This window comes from Anarrhichthys ocellatus, unplaced genomic scaffold, assembly GCF_004355925.1.
Source record: "Anarrhichthys ocellatus isolate YVR2014 unplaced genomic scaffold, GSC_Weel_1.0 scaffold60, whole genome shotgun sequence".
NCBI lineage: Eukaryota > Metazoa > Chordata > Actinopteri > Perciformes > Anarhichadidae > Anarrhichthys > Anarrhichthys ocellatus.
In genome coordinates this window covers 973,662-1,000,255 of record NW_022280090.1, presented here as the reverse complement: position 1 = coordinate 1,000,255, position 26,594 = coordinate 973,662, and the positions used below count along the sequence as shown (strand labels likewise).

At 42.8% G+C, this 26,594-nt stretch overlaps 1 protein-coding gene across 3 annotated transcripts in view; it reads right to left on the bottom strand.

The window, feature by feature from the left end:
• magi3b (membrane associated guanylate kinase, WW and PDZ domain containing 3b) overlaps positions 1–26,594 on the bottom strand; it is a 125,379-nt gene that overhangs the window by 35,433 nt on the left and 63,352 nt on the right. For all 3 annotated transcript variants that reach the window (XM_031871726.1, XM_031871725.1, XM_031871727.1), the window contains exons 2-3: positions 11,635–11,751; positions 3,062–3,181 (exon numbers count right to left, since the gene is read on the bottom strand). In XM_031871726.1, coding sequence (XP_031727586.1) covers positions 3,062–3,181; positions 11,635–11,751 — 237 coding nt within the window. The remainder of the gene's footprint in view (positions 1–3,061; positions 3,182–11,634; positions 11,752–26,594) is intronic.

Genomic DNA, 26,594 nt, shown 5'->3' with positions numbered 1-26,594 from the left:
GGGAGTTTCCACCGGGAGCATGCCTCTATATCAACCCTTTCTCTCTCTTTATTATGTGCTCTTCCTCAGTTTGCTCTCCCTCTCTACCCACGGTTAACCTCTTTATGAAGGTGTAAATCCCACCTGGCTTCAGCTCACAGATGAAGGACAGCCCGTGGGCGATTTAGCTGCTCCTGAAAGCTGATCTTCGAGTTCTTAGATCTGTTCTCTGTGCAAGTGCATGCTCATACAGTTTGTGTGCGTGTGTGTGTTTTAATGACATTGCTGGCACTGTGCTACAAGGACAAGGGGGGGGGGGGACTGGCACCTTATCAGGGATCAGAGACCGTTGGAAGAACCTGCCTCAACAAGTTAGAATTTGCACTTAGCGGTCCACGAATGCACATACACAAACTTCTACAAACACACACTTGTGCACACCCGTAAGAAGCGACTCTCACACTTAAGGCGCTTTCTCACTGGATGAGGATTTGACTTTATCTTTTAATTCTCCATCCATACAGGAAGTACGAGATGCGGCTGAATGGGAACGAGTGAATGGCGCAGGGAAGGTCCATTGAGGCGACAAGAGGTTGCCCATCAAGCATTTAAGAAAAATCCCCCTCCCATTTCACAGCAGCCTGGATTTGCAGTAAGAAAGAACAAGCTTAAAGAGAGAGGAAGATTATCATGTTATTGCTATAATCATTGCGCAATGTGCGAGAAATCCCCCACTCCAATCCCCTCATGACACAAATACACTGCGACCGTCTGACTTTCCAAGACCTTTAAATGCACGGCAAGTGCTTATGCTTCATTGTAGTCTAAGGTGTTAGAAATGGTAAATACTTGGTCCTTCAGCTGTTTGCCAAGCTGAAAGATCCCTCCTTGTGTAAACTTCCTACTGGAAACAACATGACTGGGCTTGTCTACTTGTTGTAAAGTATCAGTCGGCACTGACATGTTTTACTGTCGCCAGGTGCAGTTCAAATGAACGTATATTAAAGGTGTTTTTAAAGAGTAAAGAGACGGGGTTTTTTTAATGCTTTTGAAAGCTTTGAATTTTGATTGTGATGAGACTGAGCTTACTGGTCGTATCTGTGAGAGGAGGAAGGTAGGCAAAAAGGGGAGGCAGATTTGACTAGTTTACATAAGGTCACACCGGGTCCAGTCACTTGCGTGCTCAGACTCTATTGTGGTCGACTGTATATTGTCAAGAACGGGAAAAGACATAAATGCATGGGCACATAAAAAACCTCAATTACAAACAAGCGCAAGCATACATATACAATACAATACATATATGAATATCTAGTCAACGCGTTTAATAGCTTAAAGCCATGGACACAGCTGGTGTTTCGGCTTAACGAGTGACCGTGTTAACGGGTGACTCTCAGAACATATAAGTCTCCTCGTAAAAGTCAATTGTAAATACATACTCATTTATGTTTACAATCTACGCCCACCATTTACGGAAGTAACTGCGAGCGACCACGGCCGCATTCGGCTTAAAGTCACCAGTTAACACGGTCACTTGTTAAACCGAAACACCTGTTGCTCTAAATTCTGTATAACTTGAGTCTGCTGTTGGAATATCGATTCTGACAACCAGACATTTAATGCTGTTAACAGTTTTAATTCAATGGTTATGGATGGCTGAGGGAAAAATACCACTTCCGTTGCCAACATGCGTGTATGTGTTTAATGTTGGGCCTACACACAACATGTGTCTACAATGGTGGCTAAGGCTCTTAATTCACTGTTTAGCACTGTTTAGGTGTACTCTTTGGTAAATGTAAGGCTTAGTTACAACCACGTCCTCATTTCTACAGTAAATCCAGTTATATTTAAACTAGTGCTGGGCAACGATTAAAATATTTAATCGCGATTAATCGCATGGATTTTTTGCGATTAATCGCATTGTTATGGCAAAGTTCAATAATGAATTCAAAAGTAGTGTATTGCGCACTTTTATCTTGAAAGTACTGCTTTATGAACAAAAGTGCAATAACATTTGGTTTGCAAAAACAAATAAGGTTATTTTTAACAGCAGTATTCTCTTTACACAGTAGCAGTTATAATACAGTTATGATTCTGATAATAGATATTCAGCCGGTGTTCATAACTTTATCTTCATGTGTGTAAGAGATGCAATTTAAATATACACCTTGAAAACTGCAAACCTATCTACTTCTTTTTTTTTTAGTTTGTTAAATTCTCAGTAGCGATAACTAAATGATGCTTATTATACATATTACAAACAAAAACACTTTAAAAACTCGACAATATGTATTTTAATATTGTCACTGTTGTAAATTATTTGATTGCATGATTTACTTTTATTGTGAAGAGCATGAAAACGGAAGTGCTTTTACTTTGAAGAGACAGGAAGTAGAATGGTACGTGTTCTTGACGCTAACAATGTTGATACTAGAAAACCACATGTCCGGTGCAAGAGCGTGTTCTGTTCACTGTAACACTGTAATATTGCAGTTCAGACAGTAAAGTATTCCGTTCAAACAAGACGTGTCTTTGTCCTCACTAGAAGCTCCAATTCACAACAGTCACGTTTGATCTGTAACGAGACGATCGTGGTCGCGTGTGTGTGTGTGTGTGTGAGACAAGAGTGAAGGACGGTGACGGAGTGTAGGAGGGGTTTGGGGGGAAGAAGGAAGTGATGCCACACGAACACAGCTGTTCACAGCTTGCTGCCTGGTTCTTGTGTTAAAAATGTGCTTAATAATAAATAAATAAAAAACTGCGATAATAACGCATTAACTTGCCCAGCACTAATTTAAATATAAAATCTGCATACTTCAGCGGCCCGTTCCACAGACAGCGTGGAGGAACAGAACAGTGGAGTTCATCTGAAGGGCGGCGAGTATCGCTGCTAATCTGACAGTCACTTCCAACGAGTCTTTAATCATGTCTCACTGATCAATACGTTTCGTCCCGCTCACTGTGAACATCAAGCTCACAGTCACTCCATTATGGGGAGCTGTCAGTGTGAATGGCGCACATGAATGCATGTGGCCACACACATGCAGGTTTCTCATATTGTTAACACCGAGGTGATACTAACCATCGTAAGTCCCACTCTCCAGTAGAAGTCCACTCTCCTCCAGGATCCGGAAGTCTCCAACACTGATGAAGTTGTAGTCCACTCCTGGCACCTCCGTGTCTCGGGGAATCCGTGTGGTACCTGGAAAAATAAACAAAAATAAAATGCACGGCATGTTTTAGTATGCAAGAGATACATGCACGGCATGTTTTAGGTAAGAGATATAAGTGCTTTGGGATGATGACGTTACATCATGCGACACTTTATGACTTTGGTTGTATTCTGCTTTTGTTGCGTCAAAGCCTTGACCCTGACCCGAGACACCTCTCATCCAGCTCCAGCTCTATAACGTTTTACGTTTTTTTGAAGATCTTCAACTGACCTTCCTCGTTCACGATTCATAAGATGCAGAAGATCCAGTTTTGTAACAGCGTTTTTGTGATCTGTGCAAGGCTTTCCCAGAAAGAGTGGATATCTCATTTTGGAACGAAAAACCCAAAAGACCCTGGTGCCTCCTGTGAAAGATGGATAATTGATGAGGGCCTGCGGCGGTATTCATTTAATCCTCCATGAGTAACTGCAGCTACACGTCGTTATTGGGGGGCTTCTTGATGTATCTACTGGCTACGGCTGAAATGAAGAAAGCAGCCGAGTAAACTGTGGAGGTGAAAAACAATCAAAGCGATAGGTTGTGTCACCTCCAGGAGTGGCTTAGGTTCACTGTCACAGAGGGCACCGTCAATGCAAATTACACATTCTGTGCAGATTTTGCTCCTGTGGTGACGCCACAGTCTATTTAAACACTGATGGAAACCCCCCCCCCCACTCCACCCCCCCGAATTAATATCCACAAGGCGCAAATGGACACCAAATGATGACATTAGCATGAGGATTATGTAAACCATATCCCATGAATAAATAAGTAGGACTATTCTATTATTGCACTCAAGGCTAATTAAGTGGCGTGCCACCAAACTTGCGAAGTCCATAGAAATAACCTCGGCTGAACAGGAGCCAGGGCAGCAGTTATTTATTACATGGAAGGCTGAACAAAGCGCACAGCGAGAACCTCATCGGAGCTACATTGCACGGCGATGCCCGTGGTTATGGGACAGATTCACTCCCTCACTCTGCCTGGTGAATCCTTTTCAGGGTCGTGGGGAGGACAGCGGTCATGAGGGCGGGAGGGAGGCTGAGAAACACCAGCGCAGGCCACCGGTCGATTAAAAAAACAAACTTCAAATCAACCTGACCTCAGTGTCAGGGGAGATCAGGGCACACGGAGGAGCCCTGCAGCAGGGATGAGATGAGATAAGTCAGAAGGAGATGGATCAGGGTCAGAGTTTAATAATTTTTCACGCAATTTGACCCTCACTGTACCTGCAAACAGCCTCTGTGATTTGACTATACATTACAAATTTGCTAATCCGTTCAATGACATTTGTTGCATTGAAACCTTAAACAGCATATTCTAGTACAACCACAATGGGATCTCATCGAAATATGTTGTTGCACAACCCCGAGTAACTTCTTGTCAGTTGTAATGTCTGCGGCAATTTGCAGCGAAGCCGCTGTATACAGCCTGTGGTGGCCGAAAGGCCTATTAAGTCACTTTATGTTGCCGTCCCCTTTTGTTTTTCCGCTCTCATATTTCCTCGCTAATTGGACGGCGACAGCCTTCTCTGCACCCGAGCAGCGGAGTAAAAGCAGTTTGAAAAAGAAGCAAAAAATACATCAGAGAAGCTTCCTTCCACAGTGCGCCTTGATATCACACCGCACTTTCAGCAGTTTGACATTGCATCGTGTGTGAGAATGCCAGCCTCTGCTGCTTCTCATTACCGACTTGTTTGCCTGCCCGCACTGGCTTTGGTCACTCAAAAATGTCCCCTGTAGCCCAATTACTTGAGCCACAGTTATGTACCTGCCAAATATCTCCCCAAACCATCACCCCAAATGTCACACTGATGTATACCATAAGCCTCCTATTGGGGATCAGTCGCTGACAATATAATGAGGGCTTGCTGAGCTTTGAGGGGACATCTGACTGAAAGCAGCAGAAATTTGAAACATGCTGTCGCACCATCCTTCCAAATACAGGCGGTGGCACTTTGAATATAGGCCTTCAAATAAACTGCTGGAGACTGCTCCTTCAAACAAAATGCTCAGTGTATGTTGAAAAAGGGAGCAGTCGATGCACTGCAGTTAATTAAACCAGACAAGAGGTGATGTGTTAGAAAGGCTTTACCATAGAAGCATTGGTGTCAGGATACAAAGTTATACATAGTATTGGTTAATATATCAGGGAATGCATTTGTATTGTGCAGACGTTACAGCATTGGAATATTTAGACATTTGGGGAAATGATCGAATCGCTTTCTTGCCAAGAGTTAGATCAGTGGATCGATACCGCTCTCGTGTCTCTGGACAGTAAGTCTGTAGCTACAGCCGGTGTTAGAGCCAAAAATGGTATTATAAATACAACTGTATTTCTTTGTGTGTACATTGGGTGGCGCTGTATTCCTGTCCTGGGCTCAGGTATATAGGTCCTGAAATCGCTGTGTTTGTCAGGTGTTTGACCCTGGAAGGGCAAAAGGTTTTGACCGCGATACGCTAATGTGGTGCATTTACTTTTTGTACGTTGTTCCACAACCAGGAGAATAAATGGGATATATATATTTAAACAAACGTCTCTCTGATGTATCGAATGCACCACACCTCACAGGTAGTTCAGCATAGCCTACAACGAGCGCGTCAACCAGGTTACTCCAGAGAGAACAACACCTCAGGAGCTTACAGCCACAGGACTGGGCTTCTTTAACAGCCAGCATCAAGTGTGCTCAGCTCAGTGTAAAGACCGGAAACAGGACAAAATCTGCCCGCCAGCACCTCTAAAGCTCACTAATTAACATGTTATCTTGTTTGTTAAATCTGAGCAAAATCCAAAATGCAGAAAGGACAATTCAGAGATTCCGCTGGTTACTATGCAACCTAATAATGACGTCAAGAATCCAGCAAGTCACTTTGTGCAAAGAAATAGTCCTGCACACAACCCACCGTTTAATTATACGGCGTTATTTTTCCATTTTCTGCGATTTTGCACAGGTTGAGATATAATTCTTCACCCTTTGGAGAAAGCCAGTTTACCTGTTTCCAGTCGTTATTCTAAGCTGAGCAAACCAGCTGTTTGTCGGCTGTTACTTTGTATTTACCGGACAAACTGAAAATTTCCCCCAGTAATTTCATGGCCACGCACAGTGGTCACAGCCATGTGTGTCCGTCTATCCTGGACTGAAACAAATTGTCACTTCAGTCTTGCAAGGTCTCAAGCCCGTGCACCGCTGAGACCTATTTTTCAAACCGTCTGGGCTGAGAGGATGTCACGATGGGAACATCAGAGGTAGTCAGTCAGAAATGGCAGGCCATAAATTTAACATGGTGATTCCGTACATAGTTTAATGTTGGGACTTTGGGGCTTTGCTGTTGAAATGGCGAGAAAGACATGGGGAACGAGAGAGAGGAAGGAGGATCATTACAAAGCCAAAGTCTCTTTTGTGAAGTGTTCGCTTTTAAGATACCGAGGGCTCTGTCATGTGGCTTAGTCTGCTGTTGTTATGTTGTAATAACAGAACACAGCTACTAACATTTAACAAGAAACACACAACGACTTCACACATGAATCTTCTACCATTGTCTTAAAATCTAATATTAGCCAACCGAGGAAGAGAGGGAGAAGACGGACCATGAGGACATGACAGACAACCCGGGGTCTGAAGAGTGAAGCCAAAGCTGAAGCGCCTTAAACCTGCATTCTTTTTGATGGCCATCAGGGGGCGACTCCTTTGGTTGCAAAAATAATTCTGGTTGTATAGAAGTCCATTAGAAAATTACCCTACTTCTCTCTTGATTTATTACCTCACCTACAACATTGTAAACATGAGTTTATGGTCTCACTCTCTAGTTTCAAGTCTTCTTTAATACAGCATGATGCTCATTTAGTAAATTATGATCCCATTAGGAGTAAAATAGATCATAAAGCAGGGTGTGCTTTAGGGCGTGGCGTAAACATTTCTTATTTAGCATTCCGTTGTACTTAGCTCCACACATTTGTGTCACTTTTGGTTCCAAAAACAAAGATGGCAACAGCTGAAATGCTGAACTCGAGGCTTCAAAGCAGCAGTCCAAAAACCGATGGGTGACGTCATGGTGACTAAGTTCACTTCTGATATACCGTCTATGGGAGAATTCGCTCCTGAAATAGTTGCAACGAAGCAGGCAGAGAGGTCACGGCTTACAGCTGTATGTGTCCATGACGTTTACCAATTTGGCCCTGCATGTCTGTGCATGTGTACCTGGCCAGTACATTGTGTGTGTGTGTGTGTGTGTGTGTGTGTGCATAAGTGAGAAGGAGACTTTGAGTCAGATCAAACTCTTTCTGCCCATCTCTGATCTCAGCAGGGAGTCGAGGGACAGCGTGTGACCCTGAGCTCTTTGTCCTCTTTTAGAAATCCTCCTCCCTTCGTCCTCTCCACAGCTCTTGGGAGCCTCCTCCAGCGTTTCCGTAACAGTCCAAATGAGATGAAGCCCTTCCCAAGGCCCAGTGAAGGAGACTCAGGGATTTACCACACAGAGACCATAAGGAGCTTGCTCTCTTTGTCTCTCTGCTCATCACTTTTCTCTCCCATCCCTCCGTTACAGAACACACTCAATGCCTGTCTCTCTTTCTCTTTCTATTTGAACATTCCTCTTTTAGCTTTCATAACTGGCCTAAAAGTAGAAACTAATGCTTTCATCATGGGCCCCAACGTGCTGCAGCTCAGCAGAACTGACCCTGTGGTGCTGGTCGGACACACAAACAAGACAGCACAGATCAGCTGCAGTTGTGTGAGAGTACAGCAGTGTGGCTGGCTGGTAGTTAAGTGAAGTGGAGCACTGGCACAGTGACACAAACCGCATCTGCTAATCCTCTTGCAGTCTGCCTGATTGTCAACACATTTGGGATATAAATCCACTCTCATCAATATGTGACGTACAACACGTTCAACTGCCACACGACTACTCAAACTGCCTTGTGTACTTCTTCCAAAAGTCTCGGTCTCGCACAGGGAGAAAGAAAAGATCCCGTGTCAGTGTCAAAAAGCTGTCAAGCATGTACAGCACGTTTAGAGGGCGAAGCTATGGGAGCGAAATACCAGCAGTAAGAGCAGTTGATAGAGAGAGACAAGCCTCAACAAGCACCTTGTTGTGTGGCTTCTTGGTCCAATGTGGTTCAGTTTGGCCAGTTGTCTGCAGAAGTATAATTCTAGACAGACAATGCATGTAGAGATTATATGTTTGTGGACAATTGAGCAAGGCGCCCACACACATGAATCGATGCTCTCAAATAGAGCTGATGTCTGGATTTCAAACTTTGCATTTCAGAGGAAATATGTGTGTACTCTATGTTACTGTAATTAATGGTATAAGGCTCAATTTGGGACCCACAGCCGCTCTGAATCAAGTGATACACATTGCAGTTCAAAAGTTGGGAATCAGCTTGTTATATTGATGTTTTTTGTCTTTCCTCCGACAATGACTATTTCGACAGAGACAAAAGGAGTATAATTCACACACCAAATGCACATTTGAAATAGTTTTGTTCACAAAAGAAGACGAATTAAGTGATTAAAAGTTCTGTTTAGTTGATCCAGTGATTTCCAGCCTATAAAAGCATAAGTGACTCTCGATCATAAATAGATTACAATGGTGCATTTGGGCTCTTAAAACATTGGGAAGCAGTTTTTCTTTGGGCCCTCTGCAGTCTACTCAGTGGTTGAATTGAACAGGTTATAACTGATATTCTAGCCTGACACTGACCTATTTTTCTTGCAACGCTTTACAAAGAGCTTTGCTAAAGCAACACACCTGTCAATATTCCAGCTGGTTATCGGCATTATTGTGCACTTGACACTGAAAAAGGAACTTGTTCCTATTTAAATCTCCAATTTAAATTCTTTCATCAATGACTGAAGATTTATTCTATTCATAATCAACTGTTGCTCAGAGGGAGCTTTGTCTCTTTCTGCCCTTTTCTATTCTATTTCATTCTAGTCTGGTTGAACCATCAAACAATGTTTTGTTCTCCAAAACAAAGCCTTCTTACAAAAAAGCATTTATTTATAAAGAGGACTTTCTACAACCTAAAAGCATGAATGACAATTAAAAAATATAAAGTCCTCTCAGTGATCTGAATGTAACAAATCAAGCTTTTATGGCAGGCGATTGTAGACAGCAGTGTATAAGGACCTTCTTCATGCTCCTGAATACTGATTATAGCTTTGATTTCTATTCGAACATCACAACATTATTACATTAGTATCGTTTGCTGCTTAGCAGAGTGGTCAACACAATACATTTAAACATACATTTTTGCTTTTCTAGTTTTTCTTTTTCTATTTTTACACTTGTGTAACCAAAATCAGCTCAGAAATATGAAGAACGCTTCAAACTGAAAAACAAACTGAGTGAACCAACCAGTTTTTTTCTTCTTTTTTTGAAAGGCAGGATAGGGTAATTGAAACAGAGAAAAAGTGAAAGTGAAAAAGAGAGAGTGAAGGATGGGAGACTGAAAGCGAGTGAATGAATGATGGAGGTGCCGTCACTGTGCGAGTCCCGGTCTCTTGCTCATTAAAACAGTAATTCAAGCCGGGGATTTAGAGAGTCAGTCTAATGCAGCGAGCCCACTGGCTGCTGATGATGAATGGGTGGTAGAGGAGTCGTAAAAAACCTCAACGACCGCCACTATTGTACAGGGGAAAAACAAATTGGAAGCCATGTTTGCAGTGGTGGTTAAGATCAGGGTGTGTGTACAGGTGTGTGTGTGTGTGTGTGTGTGTGTGTGTGTGTGTGTGTGTGTGTGGAATATCAGGTTGTCCTTGGACGAGAAATCACTGAAGACTTCTCCATCCACTGTTACTGAGCTTTGAAAAGAGGTAGGTATATGAAATAAAGAGGGAGAGTGAGTGAACAAAGGAAACAGTCAAAGGAGGAAAAGAAAGAATTGGTGGTATATGAGGGATGTAAGAAATATATTTCTCCACTTCTAAAAAAAAACCATAAAGAAATTAAATATACATGAAAGGTAAGCAGCTTACTTGCTAAAAAATGTCACACTTGTGCATCCAAAGGTCTCCTCTGAACAAGACAGAGAGCAACTTCCAGCCCTCGGGGAGAAGAGCGCAGAGATGCTGCTTGTTTTTGACAGAGCTGTGCCTCAGAGTCTGTCGTCGCCTCAGGAGCAGTCGCTCTGCATGTGACTAAAACCTCGACTACACTCAATTATGGCGCTCCTCTGAGCAGAGACGGTCTTCAGCAGGACGTGGGAAATATTTAGGCCAAAATATCTGTGTGAACATCATCACAGTTTCAGGATTACTGGTACCGAGTCTTAGTCTCCGGTTTATGCAATTTCACTTCCACACATCATCTGGTGCTTTACAGAAGTGCTGCAATATCTCTTTAAAAATGTACGAGAGCATCACAGAGGGGATGTCTTAAATTCAGTTACAGTTTTTCAGGCCCTTATGATAAATGGAATATAAATTACCAAGCCTTTTTAAGCTTATAATCATCTTTGCTGCTACTGTAATTGACACTATTTATACACAGACTGGTGCTGTTTATTTTGAGTATTTCCGACACAAATCAGGATATTAATCTGCACCTTTACTGTACTAACAGCCGTTTCACTCTAATTTAGGTAATTTTCACACTTTCATTTTAAAAGATTATAACATCCAAGCTCATAAAACCCAAACCCCAAAACATACAGAAGCGTCAGGCTATGAAGCGAAAAGTGTTAACACTTTACAGATACAAAATGTTGTCTACAAGGTCCATTTCTCACTGCTGATTAGTTACAAATACATGAAAAGCATAAATTATCCAGACTATTAGATCAACAGCTGTTTTGCATTGTTTTTGCAATATATATTGCAATCAATGGACATTTCAATTAGGCATGAATTACTGTTACTCTGAAAGCGCACACAGCTGCTGTTCTGTGCAGTGGTTCTTGGCAGTCCACAGTACCAACCGTTGTATTTACCACTCCATTAAAGAATGACAGTTGCTAATTCTCTGAGCGGAATGTCATCGGGGGGGAAAACACAGGGTCCTTCAGGGAAAGAAGATGGTTTATACTGCGATGTTACGGCGCAGAAGTAAAATAAGTTACATGGGGGTTAGGGAGATGTCCTTGATCGGGTTGCTATGGTGACACTGAAGTGTGTGTGTGTGTGTGTGTGTGTGTGTGTGTGTGTGTGTGTGTGTGTTGTAGAGTGTGTGACAGAGCGCTGTGAGAGGATGAAAACGCATGAGTGCAGTGAGCAGCTGCGTGCGTTTGTGAGTGTGGAGAGTGTATACAGTCCTGTGTAGCGTAACAGAAAGAGAACACGAGTGGGTTTTCAGCTGTGTGACAGAAGACTGAAGAACATCCTCGTCGTTCCCATAAGGTGCTTCAGATGAAAACACATATGCACTGAAAGTAGGTTGTATACTGTAGGTTCCTGGTTTGCTTTGTGCTTGCAGGAGTGTAGTGAATGCGGTTGTGAACTTACAGGGGATGGTGCGTAGGTAGAGGTTGTCCCGTATGATCTGTTGGAGCTTGTGGTCCATCGAGCCCTTCTGAAACTGGAGACTGAGGTAGTGGCGCAGGTCCGTGTTCAATACTTTACCTGCAAAGACAGAGGCAGAGGCAGGAAGGGTCAATAAAAGCGGTGCTCTCTCTGAGGGGAAGGAAATCTATCCAAGTGCCATGTACTCTCACAAAGTGATCAATGCCACAGAGTTCAATCAAACTGTTGTTATACTAAGCGGTTACCCTTTTAGAGCATAGGTGTTTAATTTTCTGGTATTTTCACAGATATTGGGTGCTTAACATCATGATATGGATTCCATTCTGAGGGATTTTACTGCATTTCTATATAATTCAATAATAAATACATTCAGTTAAATTCAGTTCAAAACAAGTCGATAATGTAAAAAATGACGGAGGTCATGTAAATGTATTGTATGAAAAGTCGATAACGTATTTATCGTGCCAGGCCTAGCTCCGGGTGCATTTCTTTGGATCGCGTGACCCTCGTTCTTGTAAGCAGGTCAGATAAATGAAACCCTCTCAAAGCCCTTTGGATAATCTCAAAACTCACGGTGATCAGAACAGATATTATTGGCACTCAAGGTTTTCATAGTTGCAATATTATCCACAGCTTTATACACACAGTATACGCCTGTATGTACAGTGTGACCACCTGCTCTGTCTAGCAGAGAGCTTAAATCTTAGTTGATTCACCTTTTAATTCCCATTTGATCCCTAAGGGGAGATTGTAGCTGAGGGGGAGGACGAAGGTTAAACAGATTTTTATAAACTCTGATCCTTTCTGTTAAATCCATTTCAATCATTAAGGGTAAATGGAGATTTAGTGTACAAGAGCGGGATATTTGGCCTAGAAACACTTCAGAATATGCTGTGGAAAAGAGAGCATGATGCTGTAGAAGAGTATTTTGCATACTGAGTGAAGACAGCTTGTTAAAAACACCAAGAACAAACTGGACTGAGATGAATGCTTTGTCATCACTACCTCCGTTCATCTGAAGCAACAAATCTGAAATCCAAACTGCTAAGTGACAGATGATGGATGCCACACGCTCCACTTGTCTTTAGAGTTTCAACAATCTCACACAGGCCTTAAAAAAACTTTTTTTACCAAAGATGCGCAATGCCGCAACCTCAAAACTGAGGCGCCAGAGAAAATCTGAAAAGATTTCGCCTTTGCTCTCAACTCCCAGAAGCCTTTGTAAAAAAACAAAATAAAGCAAGTTCATGCAAAGTTTGAGGCAAAGGAAGACTTCAGAGTCGTCATACACACGCAGCGAAGAAAAGTTTTTCTCTGAAAGAACATGATGAGGAGTTTGGAAAACAGGAAGAGATCTTCGGTGTCTGTCTGCCCTGAGCTTCAGTGTGAGCTTCATCTCTTGACAGATGGGGGAGAGCAGGCTTTGAAACAGTTTGACTACAGAGAAGTAATCACTTTTTTCCCCATTTCTCTCCCCCATTCTCTCCCCGTCTCTCTTTCCCTCTCTGTTGCACACACAGACCAAACTCTGCTCAGCATGATTCCTCTCTGCATTGCTATATGAATACCAATCAGCGGGACTAAAGACGAGCTCTTGCCACTGTAGATGTACTGTATGAGCTAATGGAGAGACGCACTTGACTACAGAGGGGTGATAGAATAATCATGAGCTCTAGGAATATTTCAGCAAGTTTTCTCAAATCCTCTTTTTCCTGCTCAAGACGTCGACAGAAACCACATGTGACCACGCCACAGAGGTCCTATTATTTTGTGCTCTAAACTTACTCTTGCTCCCAGTTTTGGAGGCAGTTGTTAACTCACATCAAAATGCCCCTCATGTCCACAGGCCCCCGCTGCCATCTGACACCGTTTTAGTAGCAGTCCTCCCGACGGGCCTGGCTTTTCAGAATAAAGGTTGCACCGTTCTCCGTCTGCCTGTCCAAAGAGGGCTGCATCACAGCTGGTCTCGCAGAAAAAAACAGACTGAGACTGGGGAACAAATGCCTAATCTGGCAACTTCATCTGAAAACTGTCCCAAGAATATTCTTTTTGTTCAAATTCAGCTCACACACAAGGGAATTAATAGAGAAACATGTTTGTTTCAACAAACTACATATGCTTTCAGCAAGTGATGTAGCATCCAAACGAGGATTCGACACAATTAGCTTCAAATCAGTAAAACAGCCTCATCTTCAAGCCAGAACATGCAAAGCTTTGGCAATTAAACCCCACAATAAATAAAATACATTCATCGATCATCAATCTGCTGGTTACCCTGGATTCAGGCAAAGCTAAACACATGTTTTGAAACTATATACTTTGAATTTCGTTTTCTTCTTTTTGTCAATGTCTTTTTCCTTTCCATGTCGTGGTTCTTCCTTTTCGAATTTAAGAGTCTTCAAATATATATTCTTTGTCTTCCTTAAGTGCTACGAGTTTCTTTTTAGCGGTTTTCCTTGTCTTCTCTGAGAGCTCAGGCTGGTACAGCATTCAATAATGCTGCAGGCCTGTAAAGCCCGTTGAGACTTTGCATGTAATACTGGGCTTTTTACCAGGTTATATGCTAGGTTTTGATCTTTTTTTCGTTCTCAAAACCTCCCTGAGCACCAGCCAATCACATCAAATATTACTCTACGCACGGGGCCCTTAATTGTAAGCTAAAAACTTTGCATTTGTGATGATGAAACTCTCTTTGATGATGAAAGAATGGTAACATCTTCTTACAGTTGTCAAGGGCTCGCTGTAACAAACACACATGCGCACATCAGGCCGCGACCATCAGTAGCAAACAGTCCTCAGCAGGAGATGCTTGCGGCTGTATAGTAGAGCTACCAGGTGTGGATGTGTCTGACTGTAAGACAGTAGAGCCAGCTTGCTCAGTCACATTTCACTGGATAAATAAATGAAAAAACAACAACACCACACACATACACATTGGTTTGATCTGTTCATTGCAGTACAAGTACAGTGTGGCCTTTGTGGCTTCCTGGGTCCTGTCAGAGACTGTTAGTGAGGCTGTGTCACATCAGAGATCCTCATTCCTTCTCCCCACAGATAACACGGCTATTGTAGCGAGCCTCATTTTTCTGTGACGGGGGACTCAATGGGCTCTATTGTGCGCCATCGGCAATCCACTCACTTGTAGCTAACTTCTCTACCGCCAGCCGAGATGGTTGGTGGATTATGAGACAATGGGCACACAGATGCACTCCACCGCCTCTCCGACGTAGGAGCAAGACACAACGATTTCATTGATATTTACCCTATTTTTGTTGTTGTTGTTTTTATGTCTCTTTGCAGTCATTTTGTGGTAATTTTTTGTATCTTTGTAGTTGTTTTGTGCACTTTGACATTGTTTAGGGCTTTTGTAGTCGATTTGTCTCTTTGTGGCCATTCGGGTTCTCTTTGTACTCATTCTGTGTCTCTTTGAGGTTTTTCCCCTCTTCTTGTCTCTTTGTCTCTTCACAGCTGTTTTGCATCTCTTTGTTGTCGTTATGTGTCTCTTTGAGATGTTGGCACTTTTCATAGTCTTTTCGTCTCTTTAAAGCTGTTTTGCATCCATTTGTATTTGTTTTGGCCTCTTTGGGTTATCGATGTGTCTCTTTGTAGTCGTTTTATGTTGCTTTGAGGTCATTTTGAATCTCTTCCTGGTTTGTACGTGTATTTTTGAGTGACATGTAGGTGAAAGCCACGGAGGCCCGTTCAGTAATCCATTCATGAAAAATTACCACAATTTCTTTCATTACACACTTCATTCCACTGTGATTGCAGTCAATGTGATGGCAGAAAATGACCCCTAATTTATCTCTTGTCAGTTATATCATGAGCTATATCCTCAGGCTTCCTCCAAATTAGATGAGATTAGACTAATCAAACGAGCGGGTCCCTTTAAGTGAAGCTGTTGCTTTACGCTCAGCTCGTCCACAGATCCTCTGCTCTCCTCTGTCATTTTTGCATGAAGTGACGGCAGAGGATGTGTCAGAAAAGAGCAAGGTCGCCCACGGGAATCCTTCGGCAGCGCGTTGCCATTTCACCTGACATCAGCAGTACTGCTCTTCTCAAAAACTGGAGGCTCAGAGGAAATGTCTGTAGCGACGGTCGCAGTGCCTGGCACCCCTAGTGAAGCGACAGACTGTTAACATCCTCACTTAGACCAACACCTCACTCAGAAGCCACAGCATTAGATTAACACTCCAAGCTCAAGACATAACTCTCTCTCTCACACACAAGCACATGTCAAGCATCCGTTTGAAGAGATTTGCTCTGTGAATGTTATTATGCACTTGTTGAGTTTGTGAACATTATTACATAAGATTGTAGTACCGATAACACATCATGTCATTTTTAACTGTATTGAGACCACTGTAAGCCATAAAAGAAGAAAAACACGGAACATTATTTTTTGCTGGCGCTCCAGCTTTGCCTCAATTTGTCACATCTATTTTTAAACCAGTCACTGACCAGAACTCGTGGAGAAGAGGTTTAAATTGGCTGCTGTCAATCAAATGTTTTGAATTTGAAAAATGACTTCATCTAGGTACTAATCAATTTGAATTGTATTAATCTAAACTGCACATTGTAATACATTATTTCATTGTAATGGAATTACAAGTTAGAGTGCAAGTTTTCTGATCAGACAACTCTGAATAAAAATACCTGCATCATGCTTCCTAACCACCAAGAATACGTGATAATTGAGTTGTTCAATGTTTTTGGGAAATACGCATTTTTGCTTTCTTGCTGAGAGTTAAAGAGCTCATTTTCAGGTTCATACTTGTATTTTGGGTTTCTACTAGACCGTGGTTACATGCTTTAATGTTCAAAAAACACATTATTTTTCTGATACTGTCTGTCAGAATATACCTGTATTTACCCTCTGTCTGAAATGCTCCGTTTTAGAGCCTGTCTCTTTAAGACTCCCTCGTGGAAAAGCTCAGTCTGCTCTGATTGGCTTGAGCAATAAATATTGTGCACCTGTGCAAGGGTAAAGTTCTCAGGCCGTGGTGGAGACAGGCCCACAATGTCCCCGCTAAGGCCTTAAGCCCTGCACACTAAGGGAAACTTAACTTACATCCCCCAATAAATGGTTGTGAGAGGCTGTTAGGGCTTGAAATGGTATAAATAAGACTGAGGCAGCACTTTGCTACGACATATCATGTTACCTTGACAACGTCACAACATGTTATCGGCAGTTGTGGGTTTTTATTTTCTATTTTTTTACTTCCTGATTCGAACATCTTCCAGGATCTTGTGTTACGAGATGAGGTTATTTTCAAATAATCTATTTACTCAGTTTTGTCAAAACCGCTATAAAAGAAGTCTCTGCTTGTATTCCTCTGATTTCATGTACCATCTTAAAAAATCCTAAATGTTTCTGCGTGAATTTAATATGCCATCTCTTTGTTAACCTTTTGTTATGTCTCCGTCTTCCACGCTTCCAATGGTAACCCTGTGTTTGATGTCACAACACTGTAAATTGTGGGTGACTTCCTAAGGCAAAGTCTGCAAGAATGTGGACTGAGGGGCTCAACATGTCTGCGAGAGGGATCTAAAGGACTCCACGATTTGACAGTGGGACAGCCATAAGCCTCTCGGGGTACGCTTCCGCAAAAGTCTGTGATTGTAGAGATTGGGATTGGGCCAAACTCAGATGGGTTTGCGGTATATTCTAATAAACCTGCATGTGACATACGAAAGGGAACCAAATCTAAGTGGCTTGTTGAATAGCATGTTTTCTGATGTCGACAGCCCACAAAAACACTGAATGTATGTGAATAAGCATAAATCATAAGATAGATACCATCTACAATTTGTTATTAACATATTGTATGTTGTTTGTTTAATCCAAAACAAAAAAAGTTAAGAGGACATGTTCCTTTATAGGGGGTTAAATGCTGTTAAATTACTATTTATTGGCCCGGAGAAGTGCCAAGCCTCCTGTTTCCAGTTGTTATGCTATGCTAAGCTAACTCTCCCAAAACTATTTCTTTAGGGAGCATTGCTGTGCCAGGATTTTTTTTTTTTTTAATCCTCTTGATCGGTCCCAGTGAAATGTGAGCAAACGCATGGTGTGTATTGTGACATTTCATTCTGAGGCATTCTCCCCGAGGCATGTGGGACGTCCACAGGGAGGTCATTAGCTCCGTTGTCTGTCTGTTAATTACCAGTCTTCAGAATAGGGAATATGTCGTCAGGTCTGCTGCTGTCCCCAGACACCTTTCTCGATGCACTAGGTCACCTCATGGAAAGACTATAAAGGCAGGAATTCTACACATTTAGACAGAAGACGTTTGGAAAGTCACGTTGGTACACACGTGTGCTTGGAATGTGTACGCAAAGACTGCAATCTCTCACGTTCATTAAACTGAACATCTTCCTTTGTCTTTTTTTCTCTACATAATATATACCCGTGGGACATCCATGTACTGTGCAAGGAGTGGATCATTTTTAAGTGGAGGAGGAACAGATCTGTCAGAATTGACTGAATAGAAAAGGGAAGCTTTGTTATTTACTGTTAAAAGTAGCTATTTATTTTACAAACTCACTACTTTTAAACCCGTACACATCATTGACCTATTCGTGGTTAAAAACTTACAGCATGCTGAGAAGCTAATTATCAGAAGTCCCATAAATTAAACAACAAAAATACATTCTTTATAATTGCCCCCAGAGACTGACACAAGTGAGGATTTTTCGAATGTAATTTTGGAAGAGGGTTGCACAATCACGGTCACGGTTAAAGGAAACCAAGAAACGAACAGCGGCCTCTGCTTGATGTTTTGTTGACCCGTCCAACCATCCCTGCCTCTGCAGACACTGTGGCTCCATGGCAACTTCACAATACTTCTTCATCAAGAGTCAAAATTCATACGGCCACTAGAGGGCTTTGTCACTTATATGTAAGCATAAGTTATTTTGGGGTTTATGCAGTCATTGTTCACAAAAGGAGAGTCTCTGAATGTTGTTAAAAACCCACAGCATTTTATTTCAAATTAAGTAGAGATCCCAGAGTTTTTGGGGAAGTGTGTTTAAAATGATGGAGTCTTGTTGGTTTCAATATTTGACATCATAGCTTCAGTTACTCTGCCTCTCTGGATGCCTCTACATTAGAAAATTTCACCCCGGGCTATCTCTTACGCTCTGTGCCTTTAAATCCTTCTCTCTAATGCTCTGCTTCACCTATACTCGCAGACAGGCAGATGCGACTGTAGCCCCTCACCGTTGGCCTCCCTCTCCATCCATCATGTGGTGTAGGACAGGTCACCAGAGGCCTCTTCCTCAGGCTCCCCTCTTCCCCTGTGGCACTCAGTCAAACGAGGCCCCGCTAAGGTCACCACCACCTGCAAGACCTCTGGTTTGGCTATACTCTCATCACTCTCCTGGCCTGACAGCTACAACATCCCCCCCCCCATCCTGCTCTCTAACCTTGCAGCCCCCCACGGCCATTTTAGGGGACAGAAATTGCCTCAAGGCACCTTTGAGCTTGGAGTTTAATTTTTCAGATAGCTGCGCGTCAGATCGGGATCCCGGAGCATCGCACTGACTCTGCTGATAGAAGCAAAGACTGTGAGCGGTGCACGCCATAAGCCTGGCTTATAATCTTACACCTCATGCAGCACCGTCCGTGGAATTCTCTTCACTTATGTAACCGGCATGTGGAGTGTTACAACGGCTGGAGAGTTTCTGCATTAGAGGAGCGGAGCGGCTCGCCTGATTGGCCACTGTGTGGCTGCTTTGCCAGTCCGTCTGCTTGGCTGGACGGCTACAGAGCTATGTAAAGTTAAACAGGCATTTGGTCTCACGCGCCCAAAGCTCTCTCTACACTCTGTCACTTCACCTCATTTTAGCAGTCGGACAGAGGTCTGGCATGAGCAGCTTAAAAGCGTGAACTAAAAGGAAGAGGGACAAAAAAAACAAAGTAAAAATGCTGCAAGGTGATTTGCTTTAGATTTTCTGATGTTGGCATGACTTCAGCAAATCATTCCAAGACGATGTTTAATTATTACTGACCGCATGTCTTTGTGAGACAGGGACACACACGAAGGCAGTGTGTAGACTGAAAGTGTGTTGCTGTTGTACCTTTAATAAATAAAACCTCCACTACGTCATAACATTTTGGAGTGAAAATATTATATAATGAATTGGAATGGATTATGCGACTACTTTATAAAAGTCAGATATTTGCAACATGCAATTAGTATCTATTGTCTTTCATCATAATAAATGCAGCAGTGTAAAAAAGATGAAATGCCTGTCAACCAACACTGCAAGCCACATAGGTCAGAGCCACAGCCTGCCTGACGACAAATCCCCCTCGTATGATCATAGCATGACATCATTTCCAGCCCACTGATCTCACAAACACAGCTCACACAGACATCTGCCTCCGCAGAAAGGTTAACTAACCATATGTCCTCCACTCCTCTCCTCTACGCTCCTACACCCCCTCCCCCCTATGTCCATCGCCACTCAGGAGATGGAGGGATGACCTTCCTTCCTGTAGAGTGAAGGCGAGATCAGCCCAACTCAGCAGAACTGCAGAGGTGGGTGGCGGGTGGCTGGGGTGTGCGAATTAAAGGCATCAACAGCAGGAGTGCCAGAGCTGCTGTGGCAATGTGAGGGGAAGGAAGAAGTCCTGGTCCCATGAGAGACAGAGGGAATTGGGGGGGGGGGCGGAAAGAGAAAGGAGGGAGGGAGGAAGAAAGTGCGAGAAGCGTTGGTGAGAGGAAGGAGGAGTGTTGCCCTGCAGGTGCTGAGTCACGCCGACGCTCGATCTCAGGCTGTTTTCGCGTCTCTTCACTTTTTTGTTTCTCGATTCTCGCGCTCTCTTTTCGCTGTCTCATACTCCTCTACAGTCTGGCTCCTCTCCATTTCACATTTCTTCTTATACCCTCTCTTTAATGAGCAGTCTATGGGCCATGCCTCTGTTCTATCATTAATGTGGTCTGTGCAGAAGGAGACAGCTGCAGAATGCAATCGCAGACACAGGCACACAAACACACTTCACATCCCATGCGGGTCCTCGTTTAGCATCCGGCTAAAAGCTCATAATGAGACAGCATTTATCCATACGACCAACGTTTGCACAACATTGATAGAAAAATACTGCACTTTGCTCTCATTCGCTGCGAGTGCGGAAGTAACAGTTACGTACATCTAAATCTTCAGAATATTTATTCACTGGGGACAAAATTGGGAAAACTAGCAACAACATAAAGAGTCCACAGCCATGCTGATGGCTTTTTGAGGCCGATGCTAGCACAGTAGCAGTGGATGCTAGCACAGTAGCAGTGAATCCATTCAACTGTCAAGCAAATTTAAGCAACCATGAATGCCTGTAGAGGATTTCATGACAATCCATCTGATACTTGGTAAGATTTTCTGTCGCCAGACTGGCTACAAATGCAAGTTAAACTGCCACTGTGAGGAACACACAGGCCTCTCCTGCGCTATTTAACAGCAGGCCAGATACTTGCTTATGTATTTTGGATTTGACCGGCGTGTTTGATCAATAAGCATCGCTCAATTGCTTTCTCCAGACAAATAAATCTGTGCACCCATCTTGTCCTGTGCATGTTGTTTTGATTTCTGAATACTCTTACTAAACTGAGACAGCCTCGCTGGCATCAGAGCACTCTTGTTTGTTTATTGTTCCCAAATGAATCGGATTCATTCAGCTTTTCTTCCAACCCACGCTTTCCCCCTCTGGTCATGCGCAGCCTCTCGGCTCTACGCCACTCAGCTCTACACCACTCAGCTTGGGAACCACCGGTGTAACCGACGTGCATTTCTTATTCGCCCCCTCTCTCCACTCCTAGCTGTTTCACATGCAAAATTACATCTGGCACAAATGCATGCAAGCACTGTTTCTACTGCGGAGAGAGAAATGACTTTTTGAGTTTAATCTACGAAAACAAGTGTGACTCAAGTGAGCCGTGTTGTTCCTCGCTCGTGGGAGGGTCTGGCTAATCCTAAAGTTTTTGTCAAATCGTGTTTCCATAAAAGAGAAGTCGTGTTTTTTTTTTTTTTTTTGTGGAGCAAGAACTCGGCCAGACGTATTCAATTATTGAAAGCGGGAGAAAACAGTAAGAAGGAGAATGTATTAGCCACTGAAATGAGGTGGAAGTCGACCAACATGCTGAGGCAGTCAGGAAGACACGATAAAAAAAGCCTGGATCCTAATCTCCCTCACATCTGCCTCAGACCTAATGTCACGGCCTGTTTTTCTCCTGACATTTCCACACCAGGGCTGTGTGAACACAAGCAGCTCGTGCTAGCAGACACTGAGTGGGAAACGCAGCAGCGAGACCTTACACGGTCTCCACTAAGGGCCACTTTGAATGCTGTTTACTCAACGCTGTGTAACAAAATCTGTGCATTACTGCAGCTACAGAGCTCATCCGGCATTCCTTTTGATGTTTAATGAGTCTGCAATGGGCCAAAAGAATGGGCTGAGTCATCCTTAACTCAAGATGGTCGTCGAGTGCCGTAGTCTGCAGCTTTGCCATTAATCCTGCCAGCCGCCAGGGAATGATGAGAGAAATATGGGCTATCTATCGCAGGCATCTTCCTCAACGGCGGCAGATAGGAGTCAAACTACAAAGTGCTCGTTAAATGCAGGCCGCTGCAGAGCAGAGGACGGGAATCAGGGGAATCTCTGGCTCGCTGTTCCTCTCTCTCTCTGTGAGGTGTTTAAGTGACTGACAGACAGACAGAAGGTTCATTTTTATTAATTCAACCACACGCACACCCAAACAAAGATAAGCTTGAAATAGAAGCGTAATTGTTGCTGTGGTGATGAGATGTGCAAGCCTCGTTGTTTTTCAGACAGCAGCCGCCTCGCCAGATTTTGCAGAGGAAGAAAGGGAAAGAGAGCAAGACAGTGTGTGTGTGTGTGTGTGTGCCAGATGAGAGATAGTGAGGATGTGTGTGTGTCACTCAGCACTCTCTAGTATTGTGTAGATCATTACCGTATGCTATCATTAAAAGTAACTTCCCGAGATCTGGACGGAAGGAGAAGTCAATCTCGATGTGTTTGTCGTCATTCAAAGACTCGGTGGGGAACAAAAGGTGCAGCTCACCGCCTAATTCTACTCTGCAGGCTAGGACTCCTCGACCACTCTCTCTTTTATCACCGCTGCTTCCTGTCAAAGGGGAAGGTCGTAATATCTGCTCCGCCTGAAATGCCAGTGCAGCGGCTGCAATACCATGAATTTCATTGTCGAGTGAGCAAAGAGCATCCTGGGGGCAACGGGGCATCTTATGAAAGTGCATTGTGCTGAGAGAGCACGACACACACGTGCGTTTCACCTCTTGCACACAGCGCCCAGTTATCCAACAGTCCTTGACAGTGATTATATCAGCTACAACACATATGCATGTATTTGTGATTTTGATAGTTTAGTGGTTTCGAAGAATGTTGAAGTTTAGGGGAGAAGTTAAGGCAAAAACATTATTACACTTCAACACTATTTTGCTTCCATAGTTGTCTTTATTCAGACTAGTAGAAAGAAAACATCCAAAATACGTATTTAGTTGTTTATTTCACAACATTTTGTATATTTGTGTCTGTAGATTTCTCCTAAATTCCCTAAAAGTTAGCATTAGATAATCCCTCATTTGCATATCTAAAAATAACATTTCAGAAAACATGTATTTGAAAAAATGCTTGCCCTTATTTGAGAAATCAACTGGGAAAGTTTCATGGTGATATCTATTACTTTTCAGTTCAGTTATTCACTTGTAAGTTCCTGCAAATGGACATTTGCAATACATAACCTGTAAGGCTGTTTTCTCTAAATGAGTTTTCTCTCAGACTCTGAGCCAGAAATCTTCACTTCAGCAGCTCTTACATCCACCAAACCTTCCAATTTCATCCTTATCTGTATTCTGAAGGATTTTACAGAGAGGATTGATCCTATATCATTCAGAGCCTGATTTATATACAGTAACAACTTATTCTCAAAAACATGGCGAAGAGGGATTGTTTTTTTTATGGCTGTTGACAGTATTTTCAGATTTATTGAGTGATAAAAGGGGATATGGAAATCCCCCTTTTGAATGGCACAATCATTTTGAACCTGGCTTTATTCAATGTTCTCATTTCGGTTCTGGAAAATGTGTGCAAATTAGAACATATTTAATAAGATTACATTACAGTCATTTAGCAGACACTTTTATCCAAAGCAACTTACAATTCAGATTCTATCACACCGTAGGGAGCAATTGTTGGGGTTAAGTGTCTTGCTCAAGGATACATCGACATGCGACTAGTGGGGGCGGAGCCGGGGACCGAACCGCCGATCCTCTGATTGAAGGGCGGCCCTGCTCTCCACTTAGCCACAGTCGCCCAAGATAATGCCTTTAATGCATATTTAAAACGATTTTTGTTAAAGAAAACGTGTAACACAGAAAAAACGTCTTAATGTAAGTAATCAACTGGGGACGTTTAATGGTGATATCTGTGAGTTAAATGTCTTACCCCATTCACCTTAAGGGCAAATCCACTGTTTCATCCCTCATCCCTTTCAGAGTGAGTATGTTAAATGTTAACTGATGATGATATTTTGTTAAATCCCATATTCTTAAATGTTCCACTGACCAAAATCAAAAATAGGATATCTACTGTTTGTGCTCAACACGCACTAAGTGCTATCCATAAGATGTCTTGTTATGCTGATTTGATTGCAGTATTGCAGGGTGTACCCATCCAATATACAAGGAGCCGTCATCATCCTGTGGATAATCATGCAAATTAAAGCCAGACTATGTTTAGCATCAAACTTTAAATAACACAGAAGAGGAGTAAGAAAAACAAATGTCCGTGAAACTTCTTGAACATCTGTACATTTAATGTTCTGCAGCTGTGTGCATTCAGCAAATGCAACGTAATGTGCGGCTGAGGGAGCACTGAGGTGAGGAGTTCATGATGAGGTATCCGGAGGATAATGATGGCAATTCCAATAACTCACCTTCGCTCACTGCACACACCCACTCACTCACCGTGCAGAATCTTAATCCTGGGCTCTAATCCTGCTGACTGAGAGGACCCAGAGAGCCATTTATAACAATGCAAGTCAGAAAGACGACGGCACAGAATACATCCCCACGGTGTTTATGACAGGACACCCAGATTACATCAGCTCCGACACGTGGAAAATAACTAAAGTGGAACACAGCTACACAGCAGCCCATGTTGCTTGATGTTGCAAACTGCCATTACGCCTTTGAGTCATTGCCTGCCTCATGTATGAGATCCTGGTGATGCATTTGTCACAGAAATCGACGACCTGCACTGTGAACGGATTAACGATGTGTCGGCAATCGGCATCACGCCAGGATGTTACACAGGCAGGAGCGAAACAGTGGCGGAGAGACTTCGTCACAGGGGACAACAGCCCCTGCTGATTAGACTGTGGAGGTGTGTGTGTGTGTGTGTGTGTGTGTGTGTGTGTCTGCAGTCGGGGAATTAACCGCGTCACCTCCATCATGAAGCCACATTGGCTATAGCTGCCGTTTTGCAGCCGGGAAACTGAATGTGCTGCACTCCTAATTGGCAAAAGGCTGAAGGGAGTTTGAGGGATTGCAGGGTTTGGGTGCTGAGGGATGGAGGCTCTGTTGGTGGCTCTCTGAAAAAAAACTGTCTCAAGCTAAAAAGTAGCCAGACAGCTGGGAGCGCCAAACTTTCTCGGGCCCTCGAAACAGAAATGTTGCTCGCATATAATGTATGTATTCATGTACGTATGCACCCAGGTAGGGTCATTGTTTGACTGTGTTCCCTTTGCAGAGGTAATATGAGTTAAGCTTTGGTTTCAGTAGCAAACCTCAATATTTTGTTGGTATCGTCCTCAGCAAAAAGTATCAACTGTGAAAGTTTTTGGGCAACGTTTTTGTGTGGCTTCTTTAGTTTGAACCACATTTGACTTTAGAGAACTTCTTCTACTTTGATAAATGGAAGAAAAAATAAACTGGTTTTGTATTGTAGGAAAAAAAACATCTTCATATTTCTCAAGGAAAGATACTGAAAATAGCATAATGTTGGTTTATTTGTTCTGAACCTCGGGGATAACACCGGCACAGACACTTTAAAGTGATAGTCAGCCCAAAGAGTGCACATGTTTTTAAGCTTCCTGACAGTGCATTGTTTTTACAATTCAATGAGTTTTCAGAGCGTTGTTTTTTTTTTTTTTGTCTGGATAATCAAAAGATCTCGCTGAGGGCAGTTTTCAGAACTACTCTCTCCTTAATAATCCCCATTAAATTGTTGATGTGGGGTTTGTGGAACATCCTGAGTAAAAAAAGATCTTCCATAAAATTATAATCACCTTCAATGTAATTTAGCAGCGGATTTTCATTATCAATTCATCTGCTGAATATTTTCTTGGTTAAACAATTCATCCTTCTGCTTATAAAATACTTTAAAAAAAGTTTATCACATTTTTCCAAAGCTGAAAAAGACATTTTCAGACTGCTTATTATGTCCGACCAACAATCTTAAACTCAAATATATTCGCTTAACCATTACATAAGACTGACGAAAGCAGCAAATAATCACATTTGAGGAGCAGCTTTAAGAAATGACTCAAACAATGAATCGACTCTCATCCGAACACGTACACATACAATCAAAGCCATCTGCATAGCTAGACATCTTATAGGCAAGTTAGCAAATATTTTTTTTTTCGTAATCTGGGTGAACTAACCCTTGAGACTTGTTTCAATCAACTACCCTTTGCATGGATGCTAAGCAAAGCGAGATAAAGAGAGAAAAGAGGAAGGAAACAAAAAGGATAAAAGTTCTCAGAAATCCAGTTGGCATACAAAGGTGGGGCTGGTGTGATACCTGCTGTGTAGGTTCTGGGGCTGACCCTCAACTCACTCGACGGAGGAGAGAGTCGTGTTTCAGACAAGGAGCGCGATGGGGGGGGGGGGGGGGGGGGGGG